Here is a 13,473-nt window from a genome sequence, read left to right on the forward strand (position 1 = left end):
ATAAACTAAATGTCTAATGATAATGTCAATGAGGGATTTTTAATCACTGCTATGTTGAAATTGTAACTAATATTGATACTATTGTTGATAATATTCATTTTTGTTTCACTACTTTTGGTTTGCTCTGTGTCGTGTTTGTGTCTCCTCTCAATTGCTCTGTTTATTGCAGTTCTGAGTGTTGCTGGGTCGGGTTTGGTTTTGGAATTGGATTGCATTGTTATGGTATTGCTGTGTATTGTTTTGTTGGATTGATTAATTAAAAAAAATAAAAAAATTAAAAAAATCGATTTTTTAAAAATGAGAATCGATTCTGAATCGCACAACGTGAGAATCGCGATTCGAATTCGAATCGATTTTTCCCACACCCCTAATAGTAATAATATTTTTGACTGACAAAAATTGCCAATAGGAAATTAATGGTATCGGTATCGATGAAAATGCAAGAAAAAGTATCGGTATCGTATCGAATCCTAAAAGTGTGGTATTGCCCATCCCTACTAGGAATAGCTAATACGGCGCATAGCATTATGGGAATTGTAGTCATACGTAGGTTAGATAGTAACCTGCTTGTTGTAAACTTCCCTCTCAAATGGTGAAAAGACATTTAGGGAATTATTAGTAGGTTAGATAGTCCCCTGCTTGTTGTAAACTTCCCTCTCAAATAGTGAACAGACATTTAGGGAATTATTAGAAAGTAAATTACTATCACGGCTGTAGCTATTGCTATTTTGACGGTGGTTCATCCGCCATAAAGAGGATCTAAAACGGTTTGATAGACAAAATAGTACAATTGTTTCATTCATTCGACATCAATTATGTGCCCAGGCCTACCTGGTGCTGAACGCAGGTGCAGGTGCAGGTGAGTAATCTGTCGTCTCCTCTCCGTCGACGTTTTTGATAGAAATGACATACAAAGACACACAAAATATACTTATTCTGGGCGTGAAAGGAGCACAATGGCGAGTCTACCTTCAAGCAAAAGCCAAGCAAAACAAGAGAGGAATTTACCTGACATGTCATACTTTGCTAATCTCAGGAACTCACTTTGAAAGAAATCAAACTGGTGTGTTTTTATTTGTGCCTTCTAGAACTTTCTCGGATGTAGGATGAATTACGACTATTTCGTCGTTTTACGTCACATTTGTGCTGTCCGTTTTTGTGTAGGCCACAACATTAGGTACACTTGCACGAATTAATTGCCAAAAAAGTGTTATGCCTCAACACTTATAAGAATTTTTGGTTCTGATTAAAACTGACATATGTTTTATAACAAATCATGATGTTTTAGTTTGTTAATTATAAATAGAGTAGAATGTATATTTTAATGTCTAGAAGACGTATGATTAATTAATTTCTTACTTTTAACGTTCTAAATTGAATACAATTTATTTTAACTACTTTTTAGGAGTATTTGCTTACACGCGTGTGTATGTTTTAACGCTGAGGAAAACACATTTCCTCTTTTTTTTAGTGGGTTAATGCAGTTTTTAAAAATCTATTTTACAAACCCCGTTTCCATATGAGTTAGGAAATTGTGTTAGATGTAAATATGAACGGAATACAATGATTTGCAAATCATTTTCAACCCATATTCAATTGAATGCACAACAAAGACAAGATATTTGATGTTCAAACTCCATCCATCCATCCATTTCTACCGCTTATTCCCTTCGTTGTCGCGGGGGGCGCTGGAGCTTATCTCAGCTACAATCGGGCGGAAGGCGGTGTACACCCTGGACAAGTCTCCACCGCATCGCAGATGTTCAAACTCATAAACTTTTTTTTTTTTTTGCAAATAATAATTAACTTAGAATTTCATGGCTGCAACACGTGCCAAAGTAGTTGGGAAAGGGCATGTTCACCACTGTGTTACATGGCCTTTCCTTTTAACAACACTCAGTAAACGTTTGGGAACTGAGGAGACACATTTTTGAAGCTTCTCAGGTGGAATTCTTTCCCATTCTTGCTTGATGTACAGCTTAAGTTGGTCAACAGTCCGGGGGTCTCCGCTGTGGTATTTTAGGCTTCATAATGCGCCACACATTTTCAATGGGAGACAGGTCTGGACTACAGGCAGGCCAGTCTAGTACCCGCACTCTTTTACTATGAAGCCACGTTGATGTAACACGTGGCTTGGCATTATCTTGCTGAAATAAGCAGGGGCGTCCATGGTAACGTTGCTTGGATGGCAACATTTGTTGCTCCAAAACCTGTTCACCTGTGGGATGTTCCAAATAAGTGTTTGATGAGCATTCCTCAACTTTATCAGTATTTATTGCCACATTTCCCAACTTCTTTGTCACGTGTTGCTGGCATCAAATTCTAAAGTTAATGATTATTTGCAAAAAAAAAAAAATGTTTATCAGTTTGAACATCAAATATGTTGTCTTTGTAGCATATTCAACTGAATATGGGTTGAAAATGATTTGCAAATCATTGTATTTTGTTTATATTTACATCTAACACAATTTCCCAACTCATATGGAAACGGGGTTTGTAAATTAACTAGCAAACTCTTGTGCAAGATCTCGTGTTTATTGATTTTGTGTTTACTAATTTTAATAAAGCAGCATGCTATGCACTTTCAGTACACCTAACTCCTACATATGCCTGAATGTTGTCCGAAAATGTATTAAATATTTAATGGAAAACGAATGACAATTACAGAAACATTTAATGGGTTCTTCCTTAACCTTATATACACGATTTCTGGGGAAATTGTATTTTTAATTCATATTTTTTTCATAATTCTGCTCACAATGATGAAAGGATTTTTGAATGTAACAGTATTCATTTCATAATGGCACCACACTTACACATTTACCTTAATTGTTGTCCCAACATCGTTAATTCCTTGCTGTAAGATGACGGAAAACCTTGCACAATTAATTAAATCTGAAAAAATTTTCAATAAATATTTTGTTTTTTTTTCTTGATCGCACAACTACGATTTGTTGTTTTCTTTTTGCTGCTCACAAAGTGAAACTATACCCTCCTTATTAGAGTGTTATTTTTTGTTAAGGTGCATGAGGTTGTATTCTCATTGTAGTTGTCATGAATCCGTTTGTAGTTGTCATGGATACATATTGCTGTGTTCTCTAAGCATGGCCATTGGTCAGGTGCAGTGATGTTTGAGGCTTTCAATGAAATGTAAACCTACTTCCCTAAACCTGATACAAGTTAACTGTCCGGCTAAATCAAAGAGCTTCTGTGTGATGTCATTAGAAGCGTTCAAAGCATTCTTTGTTCACTGACCCCTTTATTTGTGGGGCTGTTTTTTTTCTTCCTGAGCACATTTGGTGTGGTGGCTTACACTGCTTGAGAAACACTTGATTCTCAGGAGTGCTGAGAAAGAAAGTTGTGTTGCTTTCGAAACTAACTGTGGCTGTAATCCTGCCATAATGGGTGTATGCTGACATGGAGGCGGTGTTGCAAAACAGTCACAGTTTCAGTTCCACTCTGGCTTTCTGCAGTGTCAGATTCCCACAGACAAGATTTGTAATCATTTTTGTGTATATAGGCAAGCTTGCATAATGATTTACATTCTCACTTACAAACTTTTATACTATTCCTTGTTATTGTAAAATAATTGGAGAAGGGTGTTGATCTGCACTTTGACCCCATTCTGTCCTTGTAACGCTCACATGCTTTTGTTTCACTTAAGTCAGTCACCATTCCCGCCCCCATACTGTTTCTGAGCTCCACTTTTACAAAACCGCCGGCATACATGTGTATCTTTAGTTACCTTCTGTTTATCATTTTTCTCATTGGCAAAAACACAATTGCTATCTATCGAGATAATAGTAAAAGATACAAACCCCGTTTCCATATGAGTTGGGAAATTGTGTTTGATGTAAATATAAACGGAATACAATGATTTGCAAATCCTTTTCAACCCATATTCAGTTGAATGCACTACAAAGACAAGATATTTGATGTTCAAACTCGTAAACTTTATTTTTTTTTGCAAATAATAATTAACTTAGAATTTCATGGCTGCAACACGTGCCAAAGTAGTTGGGAAAGGGCATGTTCACCACATGGCCTTTCCTTTTAACAACACTCAGTAAAGGTTTGGGAACTGAGGAGACACATTTTTGAAGCTTCGTAGGTGGAATTCTTTCCCATTCTTGCTTGATGTACAGCTTAAGTTGTTCAACAGTCCGGGGGTCTCCGTTGTGCTATTTTAGGCTTCATAATGCGCAACACATTTTCAATGGGAGACAGGTCTGGACTACAGGCAGGCCAGTCTAGTACCCGCACTCTTTTACTATGAAGCCACGTTGATGCAACATGTGGCTTGGCATTGTCTTGCTGAAATAAGCAGGGGCGTCCATGGTAACGTTGCTTGGATGGCAACATATGTTGCTCCAAAACCTGTATGTACCTTTCAGCATTAATGGTGCCTTCACAGATGTGTAAGTTACCCATGTCTTGGGCACTAATACACCCCCATACCATCATACATGCTGGCTTTTCAACTTGGCGCCTATAACAATCCGGATGGTTCTTTTCCTCTTTGGTCCGAGGACACGACGTCCACAGTTTCCAAAAACAATTTGAAATGTGGACTCGTCAGACCACAGAACACTTTTCCACTTTGTATCAGTCCATCTTAGATGAGCTCAGGCCCAGCGAAGCCGACGGCGTTCCTGGGTGTTGTTGATAAACGGTTTTCGCCTTGCATAGGAGAGTTTTAACTTGCACTTACAGATGTAGCGACCAACTGTAGTTACTGACAGTGGGTTTCTGAAGTGTTCCTGAGCCCATGTGGTGATATCCTTTACAGACTGATGTTGCTTGTTGATGCAGTACAGCCTGAGGGATCGAAGGTCACGGGCTTAGCTGCTTACGTGCAGTGATTGTTCCAGATTCTCTGAACCCTTTGATGATATCACGGACTGTAGATGGTGAAATCCCTAAATTCCTTGCAATAGCTGGTTGAGAAAGGTTTTTCTTAAAGTGTTCAACAATTTGCTCACGCATTTGTTGACAAAGTGGTGACCCTCGCCCCATCCTTGTTTGTGAATGACTGAGCATTTCATGGAATCTACTTTTATACCCAATCATGGCACCCACCTGTTCCCAATTTGCCTGTTCACCTGAGGGATGTTCCAAATAAGTGTTTGATGAGCATTCCTCAACTTTATCAGTATTTATTGCCACCTTTCCCAACTTCTTTGTCACGTGTTGCTGGCATCAAATTCTAAAGTTAATGATTATTTGCAAAAAAAAAAAATGTTTATCAGTTTGAACATCAAATATGTTGTCTTTGTAGCATATTCAACTGAATATGGGTTGAAAATGATTTGCAAATCATTGAATTCCGTTTATATATACATCTAACACAATTTCCCAACTCATATGGAAACGGGTTTTGTAGTATTACATTAATAACAATGTCATCGAAACTGAGCATTCTTATCTATGTATAATTGGTATTACAGTTGTGTATTTGAGTGTATTTAAAGTGTAAATATAGCCTTGATATTGGAATTTAGACAAAGTTCTTAAGGCCCTATCCACACGGGAACACATGGCGAGGAAAAACCAGCGTCCACAACATGTGGGATAAATAAGTAGCCCCGTCCAGATGGTAACAAATCACCAGAGGAAACTAGAGATGTCCGATAATATTATATTATCGGCCGATAAATGCTTTGAAATGTAATATCGGAAATTATCGGTATCGGTTTCAAAAAGTAAAATTTATGACTAAAACGCCGCTGTACGGAGTGGTACTCGGATGTAGGGTTAAAGGCACTGCCTTTGCGTGCCGGCCCAATCACATAATGTCTACGGCTTTTCACACACACGAGTGAATGCAATGCATACTTGGTCAACAGCCATACAGGTCACACTGAGAGTAGCCGTATAAACAACTTTAACACTGTTACAAATATGCGCCACACTGTGAACCCACACCAAACAAGAATGACAAACACATTTGGGGAGAACATCCGCACCGTAACACAACATAAACACAACAGAACAAATACCCAGAACCCCTTGCAGCACTAACTCTTCCGGGATGCTACAATATACACCCCCCGATATTCCCCCCCACCACCTCAACCCCGCCCACCTCAACCTCCTCATGCTCTCTCAGGGAGAGCATGTCCCAAATTCCAAGCTGCTGTTTTGAGGCATGTTCAAAAAAACAATGCACTTTGTGACTTCAATAATAAATATGGCAGTGCCATGTTGGCATTTTTTTTCCGTAACTTGAGTTGATTTATTTTGGAAAATCTTGTTACATTGTTTAATGCATCCACACAACAAAATTAGGCATAATAATGTGTTCATTCCACGACTGTATATATCGGTATCGCTTGATATCGGAATCGGTATTTAAGAGTTGGACAATATCGGAATATCGGATATCGGCAAAAAAGCCATTATTGGACATCTCTAGAGGAAACTGATGTAATACAAATGCTACACCTACATGTGGCGCTGTAAGACATATACAGAGCCATCGGGATCACCAAAACTATAGAAGCAAGAGTGCATGCGCCTTGTCACTATATGATCGGTACTGGAAGACACGATCGGTCCACGCATGCACAAAGACTGCGTCACTTATTTTACAACAGTTATATTTGTGCACGCTGTCACTGTTACCATAGATTTACTTTTTGAATATGTTTTATTTCACTAACAATGTAATATAAACATTACATACAACCTACTCAGTGGCCTAGTGGTTAGAGTGTCCGCCCTGAGATGGGTAGGTTGTGAGTTCAAACCCCGGCCGAGTCATACCAAAGACTATAAAATTAGGACCCATTACCTCCCTGCTTGGCACTCAGCATCAAGGGTTGGAATTGGGGGTTAAATCACCAAAAATGATTTTATGTATTTATTTTTTATTTTTTTTTTACAAAAATGTAAATATCACAGCATGTTACGTCGCAGAAGTAAAAATCCTGTTTGAAGGACATGACTTATCGTGTCTTCCGGTACTGATCATGTAGTCTGTTGTGTTTTGCTACACACCAAACAAACTCAAAGAAGAAGATAATGGAGAAGGAATGCAAGAAACAAGTGTCTCTTGTACATATTTAATGATAAACCGCTGTAAATCTCCCAACTGTTGGTATTTATTAATTTGCTACCGCTTGTCTCTCTCGGGGTCGCGGGGTGGGGTGGGGGGGTGCTAGAGCCTTTCCCAGCTGTATTATGGTTTGAAATCAAAATTTCCCTAAAACCGTGATGTATAACCACATTTTAATAAAATCACGGATTGGCTAGTGTTTGATCGCTAATTAGCTTAAATGCTGTCATGAATAAAGAAGACATTAACGTCTTTTCCCCTTAAGAAGAGTAATATCCCAATCTCAACGCGTGAGCGACTAAGCTATTCACAAGCTGTGCTCTTTTAGCACAGAGTGATTGATCTATACAACCAGGTGTCTACAATAGGAAGTGAACTCATGTGGTGTCACATAACCAGGAAGTGAAGCGCACATGTTGTCTTTATTATTAAAGAAAAAACACACTAAAACCTTTACAAATTAAAATGGAAGAAGATAAACATTTTTCAACACTCCAAAAAAACAACAGAAGTAAGCACAATGTTTGATGTTTCTTCTGCCAAGAAAATATATCGCGCATCTTTTTATTTTATGTTTTTAAACTACACTTGGTAAAACATTTCAGTGTTTATAAGTATTTTTTGAGCACATTAAACAATCATAATAATTAACCAGAACTGAGATTACAATTTCATATTGTTAAATCCCTACATTAAATGACAGGACAACAAAATATCAAAATATGTTCAACTTGGAGTCGTCTGCAATTTTGTTAGCAATGGTTGCATGTCGGGTCATCTCTTGTTCATTGTTCTCAAAAAGTAGTGGTTTACTTCTCCAGATGACAACAAGTTCTCAAAACTTATTTTTTCAGGGCACCCAGTACTCTGTTGCCACGTGGATGAACAGCCGGAACAATACAAAACTTTACCTTTCTGACTTAAGAACTGTCCCATGTAGACAGCCTTAGTAAGTCCAACTGGGAACACTAAGTTGTGTGTGTCTGTAGATTTAATGCTCAAGAAGCTGTGGTTGTCCAACTTGTCTCTGACCTCTTTGCTTGGTTTAATTAGTGATAAGTTGTTCGCTCTTACAATTTACAGTTTTAGTGCACCTGTTATGCACAATAAGAGTCCAAGTTGAAAAAACAATTTCCCCAAACATGATTGAAGGAATTTTTATCTGCCGATGATAAAGTGTCAAGTTGAAAGAACTCTGTCCTTGATGTTTATCAAGGTGTGTAGTTGTTGTTTTTTTTAATCTAAGGCCCCTTCTACACAGGCTAAGGATATCCAGGCTATAGCCTACCTAACCTTATCCTTGTCCACACACACACACAATGCCACCATTTAAAGGCCTACTGAAATGAAATTGTTTTATTTAAACGGGGATAGCAGATCCATTCTATGTGTCATACTTGATCATTTTGCGATATTGCCATATTTTTGCTGAAAGGATTTAGTAGAGAACATCGACAATAAAGTTTGCAACTTTTGGTCGCTGATAAAAAAAGCCTTGCCTGTACCGGAAGTAGCGTGACGTCACAGGTTGAAGGGCTCCTCATATCTGCACATTGTTTACACCAGCAGCGAGAGCGATTCGGACCGAGAAAGCGACGATTACCCCATTAATTTGAGCGAGGATGAAAGATTTGTGGATGAGGAAAGTGAGAGTGAAGGATTAGAGTGCAGTGCAGGACGCCAGGGTGTATCTTTTTTCGCTCTGACCGTAACTTAGGTACAAGGGCTCATTGGATTCCACACTTTCTCCTTTTGCTATTGTGGATCACGGATTTGTATTTTAAACCACCTTGGATACTATATCCTCTTGAAAATGAGAGTGCATCGTGCTTAACTGCAGATAGAAACAGAAGAAACATGCCCCAGACTGGAAGGATAGACAGAAGATCAACAATACTACTATTACTTCTACTATCAGGAGACACCGAACCAAACCCTGGACCTGTAACCACACGGTTAATGCTGTCCAGCCTGGCGAAGCCTAGCAATGCTGTTGCTAACGACGCCATTGAAGCTAACTTAGCTACGGGACCTCGACAGAGGTATGCTAAAAACATTAGCTATCCACCTACGCCAGCCATCATCTGCTCATCACGACCCGTGCTCACCTGCGTTCCAGCGATCGACGGCGCGACGAAGGACTTCACCCGATCATCGGTACAGTCGGCGGCTAGCGTCGGATAGCGCGTCTGCTATCCAACTCAAAGTCCTCCTGGTTGTGTTGCTGTAGCCAGCCGCTAATACACCAATCTCACCTACAGCTTTCTTCTTTGCTGTCTCCATTGTTCATTAAACAAATTACTAAAGATTCACCAACACAGATGTCCAGAATACTGTGGAATTTTTCGATGAAAACAGACGCTGTTTGTATTGGGACACAATGGTGTCCCAATACTTCCGTTCAATCCGTGACGTCACGCGCAAACGTCATCATACCAAGACGTTTTCAGCCGGATATTTCCCGGGAAATTTAAAATTGCACTTTATAAGTATTGGCATGTGTTGCAGTCGGTAGTAGTGGGTTTCAGTAGGCCTTTAAGGAGTTATCCAGTTTAATGTAGACAAGACCTAAGAAACCTTTTATTGGTTCTCATGATTAAAGAAAACACATTTTTCAGGTATCATCATGGAAGTCCACATAAGCGGTCTTTATCCCCTTAATCCAACCCACATGGTCCCAGCTATAGTTTTATAACGGAGCACACCTGACTACAGCAACATGTCCAACACAACCTCACAAGTAGATGTAATCCCAGTAAGCAGCAGGTGGCCTTCCAGATTGGCTGCCCACATCTCTACTGTTTCCCTCCTTTCACACACATGCTGTTACCCCCACCACATCACCACCTTAACCCCTCTACCCCCTCACTCTCTACCCAGGCTCCCAGTGTGATGGTAGCCCTCTGTTGAAAAAGGGCCTTTGCAGGGTGGAGGCGCAGCCAGGAGCTGTCACATGAACTCACAGGACCACAACACCTGAGTCCGAGCTGACCCTACGCTCAGCAACGAGGAGGCAAAACTTGGGACTTGGCATAGGTCGCAGCTGTGTGCCACTTTGAAATTGTGGCACAAAGTCTCCCCGGTACAAACTTTGAAACTGTCTGAAGAAGAGGTGGCACAATGGATAAGGATGGAGTGGACTACGAGTACTCCGATTTTGACCCTGTGCCTAACAGGATTAAAAAGGAGTGAGTAAAAATATTAACATTTGCATTGTTATTGTTTTTACTGTTATTGGAGACTTGCTAGCAACAATTGTGTGTATTTAAGCGGTGATCAACTTCACTCACCGATATGTTAGTTCTCGCTTGACGTACTTCATGTCAGAGTGAGGCTTCCACTTAGTTCAGAAGCTGCATGATCTTCATATTTTAAGAGTTTGTATTGTTGACGAGAAACAAAATGAAAAACACATTACAATGCAACTGACCTAATGTTTAGTCCTTTCATCTATTTTTAATTCACCATGTAAACAAACAACCATCCTTAGACTTACCCAGAGTGAATAAGAAACTAAATATTATTATAAGAACAGTATTGCTAAATAAACTGCAGGATAGTATGGGTTTTGCCGTGAATAGTTGCAATGAAACTGTCCTCTTAAATTGTAAGTGGTGTTGAGTTGTGGTCTTGCCAGCTTTGATGTAGCTTGCAAGTGCTTTTAGCAGTTTTGCCGTATGTGTAAATAGTCCGGTATCCTCTCTACAGACTCCGACTGTGGTTGTGAATTTTGACGTTGCTTTAAAATACACATGTGGTTTGATGTGATGCCAGTGTCCGGTCTTTTGAGCGAGGGCCAAAGTCCCAAAATGATTCAATGTTTGCACAGGTGAGAGGCTGTTGTCCATCCTGGATGTTTCTACCAAGCTGCAGGTAGTGTACTACAAACTTCTTGGACTATCAAAGTAGTAATAACTTCCTCATGACCAAGCATTCTTGCTCTTGTAGCGCACGGGAACATGAACATAGGCATTAGTTGTTTTCTGCGTCACGCTGGTAGCAATCCGGTTAAATGCAAATCTCCGCTATGGGATTTTAGCTCCAAAGTTGCCTGCCACAAAAAGTTCTCGAAAGGTTTAGTGAGGTGCAGGCCTGCTCATTTACTTAAGGCCGTGTGCTACCACACACACTGATTGTTCTCCTCACTTGTCTTTTTTTTTTAGAGTCATTCTTCCATGTGACCCGACCGCAGATGACAGGCTCTACCACATATGCATCAGCGCAGTGTCTGTGAGTCTCTTTACATGTTGCATTGACATACTACAGTACCACTTGACACTGATACAAACTGTACTGAAACTGTGGGAACATGTTGTGACTTAGGAGAGGCAGCATAGGCCTTTTTATAGAGGTATTCTATCACCACACACTTTCCATCTTTTAATAAAATAGTGACCAGAAGCAACTTACATTGTGCCCTACTTCAATCAAAGCAATCAATCAAAGATTATTTATACAGACAGCCCTTAAAGGCCTACTGAAATTGATTTTTTTTTATTTAAACAGGGATAGCAGATCCATTCTGTCATACTTGATCATTTCGCGATATTGCCATATTTTTGCTGAAAGGATTTAGTAGAGAACATCGACGATAAAGTTCGCAACTTTTGGTCGCTGATAAAAAAAGCATTGCCTGTACCGGAAGTAACGTGACGTCACAGGTTGAAAGGCTCCTCACATCTGCACATTGTTTACAATGCAGCCAGAGCGATTCGGACCGAGAAAGTGACGATTACCCCATTAATTTGAGCGAGGATGAAAAATTTGTGGATGAGGAACGTCAGAGTGAAGAACTAGAGTGCAGTGCAGGACGTATCTTTTTTCGCTCTGACCGTAACTTAGGTACAAGCTGGCTCATTGGATTGCACACTTTCTCCTTTTTCTATTGTGGATCACGGATTTGTATTTTAAACCACCTCGGATACTATATCCTCTTGAAAATGAGAGTCGAGAACGCGAAATGGACATTCACAGTGACTTTTATCTCCACGACAATACATTGGAGAAGCTCTTTAGCTACGGAGCTAACGTGATAGCACATCGGGCTTAAATGCAGATAGAAACAAAATAAATAAACCCCTGACTGGAAGGATAGACAGAAAATCAACAATACTATTAAACCATGGACATGTAAATACACGGTTAATGCTTTCCAGCTTGGCGAAGCTTAACAATGCTGTTGCTAACGACGCCATTGAAGCTGACTTAGCAACGGGACCTCACAGAGCTATGCTAAAAACATTAGTAAACCAAAATGTAAGGTTTTGTACCAGGGGTTTTTAAAGTGAGAGGTGGAAAAATGAAAAAAGACATCATTTTTCAAACCAAAATTAGTTTGTTGGGAAGTAAGGAGGGCCTCTCACATATTATTTACCATGAATTGATTAACGTGGACCCCGACTTAAACAAGTTGAAAAACCTATTAGGGTGTTACCATTTAGTGGTCAATTGTACGGAATATGTACTGTACTGTGCAATCTACTAATAAAAGTCTCAATCAATCAAACAATCAATAGTGTATCCCATTGTTAATCCCATTTTTTTAAAATAAATATAGACATTAAACTAAAAAGAGCATTTTCTCCTGCACTTCCTCAGGCCCATTTCATGTTTGGACTTGTTTTGACAAATAGGTGCTCATAATGTTGGTCATTACAGGTCCAATTTAGCACGAGGCATTCTTCCCTTTGTCGGGTGTTTCCTCAATGTGTTCCAGGTCATGATAGTTCACCAAACTCTCACTGGTCAATGATCTTGACTAATGATGTTTCATTCAGGCCACATCCACAGGGAGCACTAACGAGGTATTGCCTTCTGTGCCATCCATGTCATCCACTTTTTTTTGTCCGAAGCACAGTGAATTCTGAGGGAATTCACATCTCTTCAGAGCATTCTTCTCTGCATGTAACACTTAATAATCTATCTCATCCTATAGCTCGTCGTCATGGTGATCTTGGCAGTTTTAGCCAGACGCATAAAGGCGGGCAGCAGACAGAAAGGACTGTCAGGTTTACTCAGGTGAGGCTCTCATAAAGTTTGTATTTTATTTGATTACATAACAACATCTTGAAATTATAATCTTTTGCGCCAATATTTATAGCTGTCACACTGGTTTCCAATTTGATATACACTACCGTTCAAAAGTTTGGGGTCACCCAAACAATTTTGCGGAATAGCCTTCATTTCTAAGAACAAGAATAGACTGTCGAGTTTCAGATGAAAGTTCTCTTTTTCTGGCCATTTGGAGCGTTTAATTGACCCCACAAATGTGATGCTCCAGAAAGTCAATCTGCTCAAAGGAAGGTCAGTTTTGTAGCTTCTGTAACGAGCTAAACTGTTTTCAGATGTGTGAACATGATTGCACAAGGGTTTTCTAATCATCAATTAGCCTTCTGAGCCAATGAGCAAACACATTG

At 39.6% G+C, this 13,473-nt stretch overlaps 1 protein-coding gene across 1 annotated transcript in view; it reads left to right on the forward strand.

Annotated features, from left to right (window-relative positions):
• Positions 1–510: 510 nt before the first annotated feature.
• LOC133658763 (receptor for retinol uptake stra6-like) overlaps positions 511–13,473 on the forward strand; it is an 80,965-nt gene continuing 68,002 nt past the window's right edge. Inside the window, exons 1-4 of the mRNA XM_062061136.1 lie at positions 511–859; positions 9,938–10,245; positions 11,221–11,287; positions 12,993–13,075. Of these exons, the coding sequence (XP_061917120.1) occupies positions 10,178–10,245; positions 11,221–11,287; positions 12,993–13,075 (218 nt within the window). The 5' untranslated portion in view covers positions 511–859; positions 9,938–10,177. The remainder of the gene's footprint in view (positions 860–9,937; positions 10,246–11,220; positions 11,288–12,992; positions 13,076–13,473) is intronic.

Source organism: Entelurus aequoreus, linkage group LG10, assembly GCF_033978785.1.
Source record: "Entelurus aequoreus isolate RoL-2023_Sb linkage group LG10, RoL_Eaeq_v1.1, whole genome shotgun sequence".
Lineage (NCBI taxonomy): Eukaryota > Metazoa > Chordata > Actinopteri > Syngnathiformes > Syngnathidae > Entelurus > Entelurus aequoreus.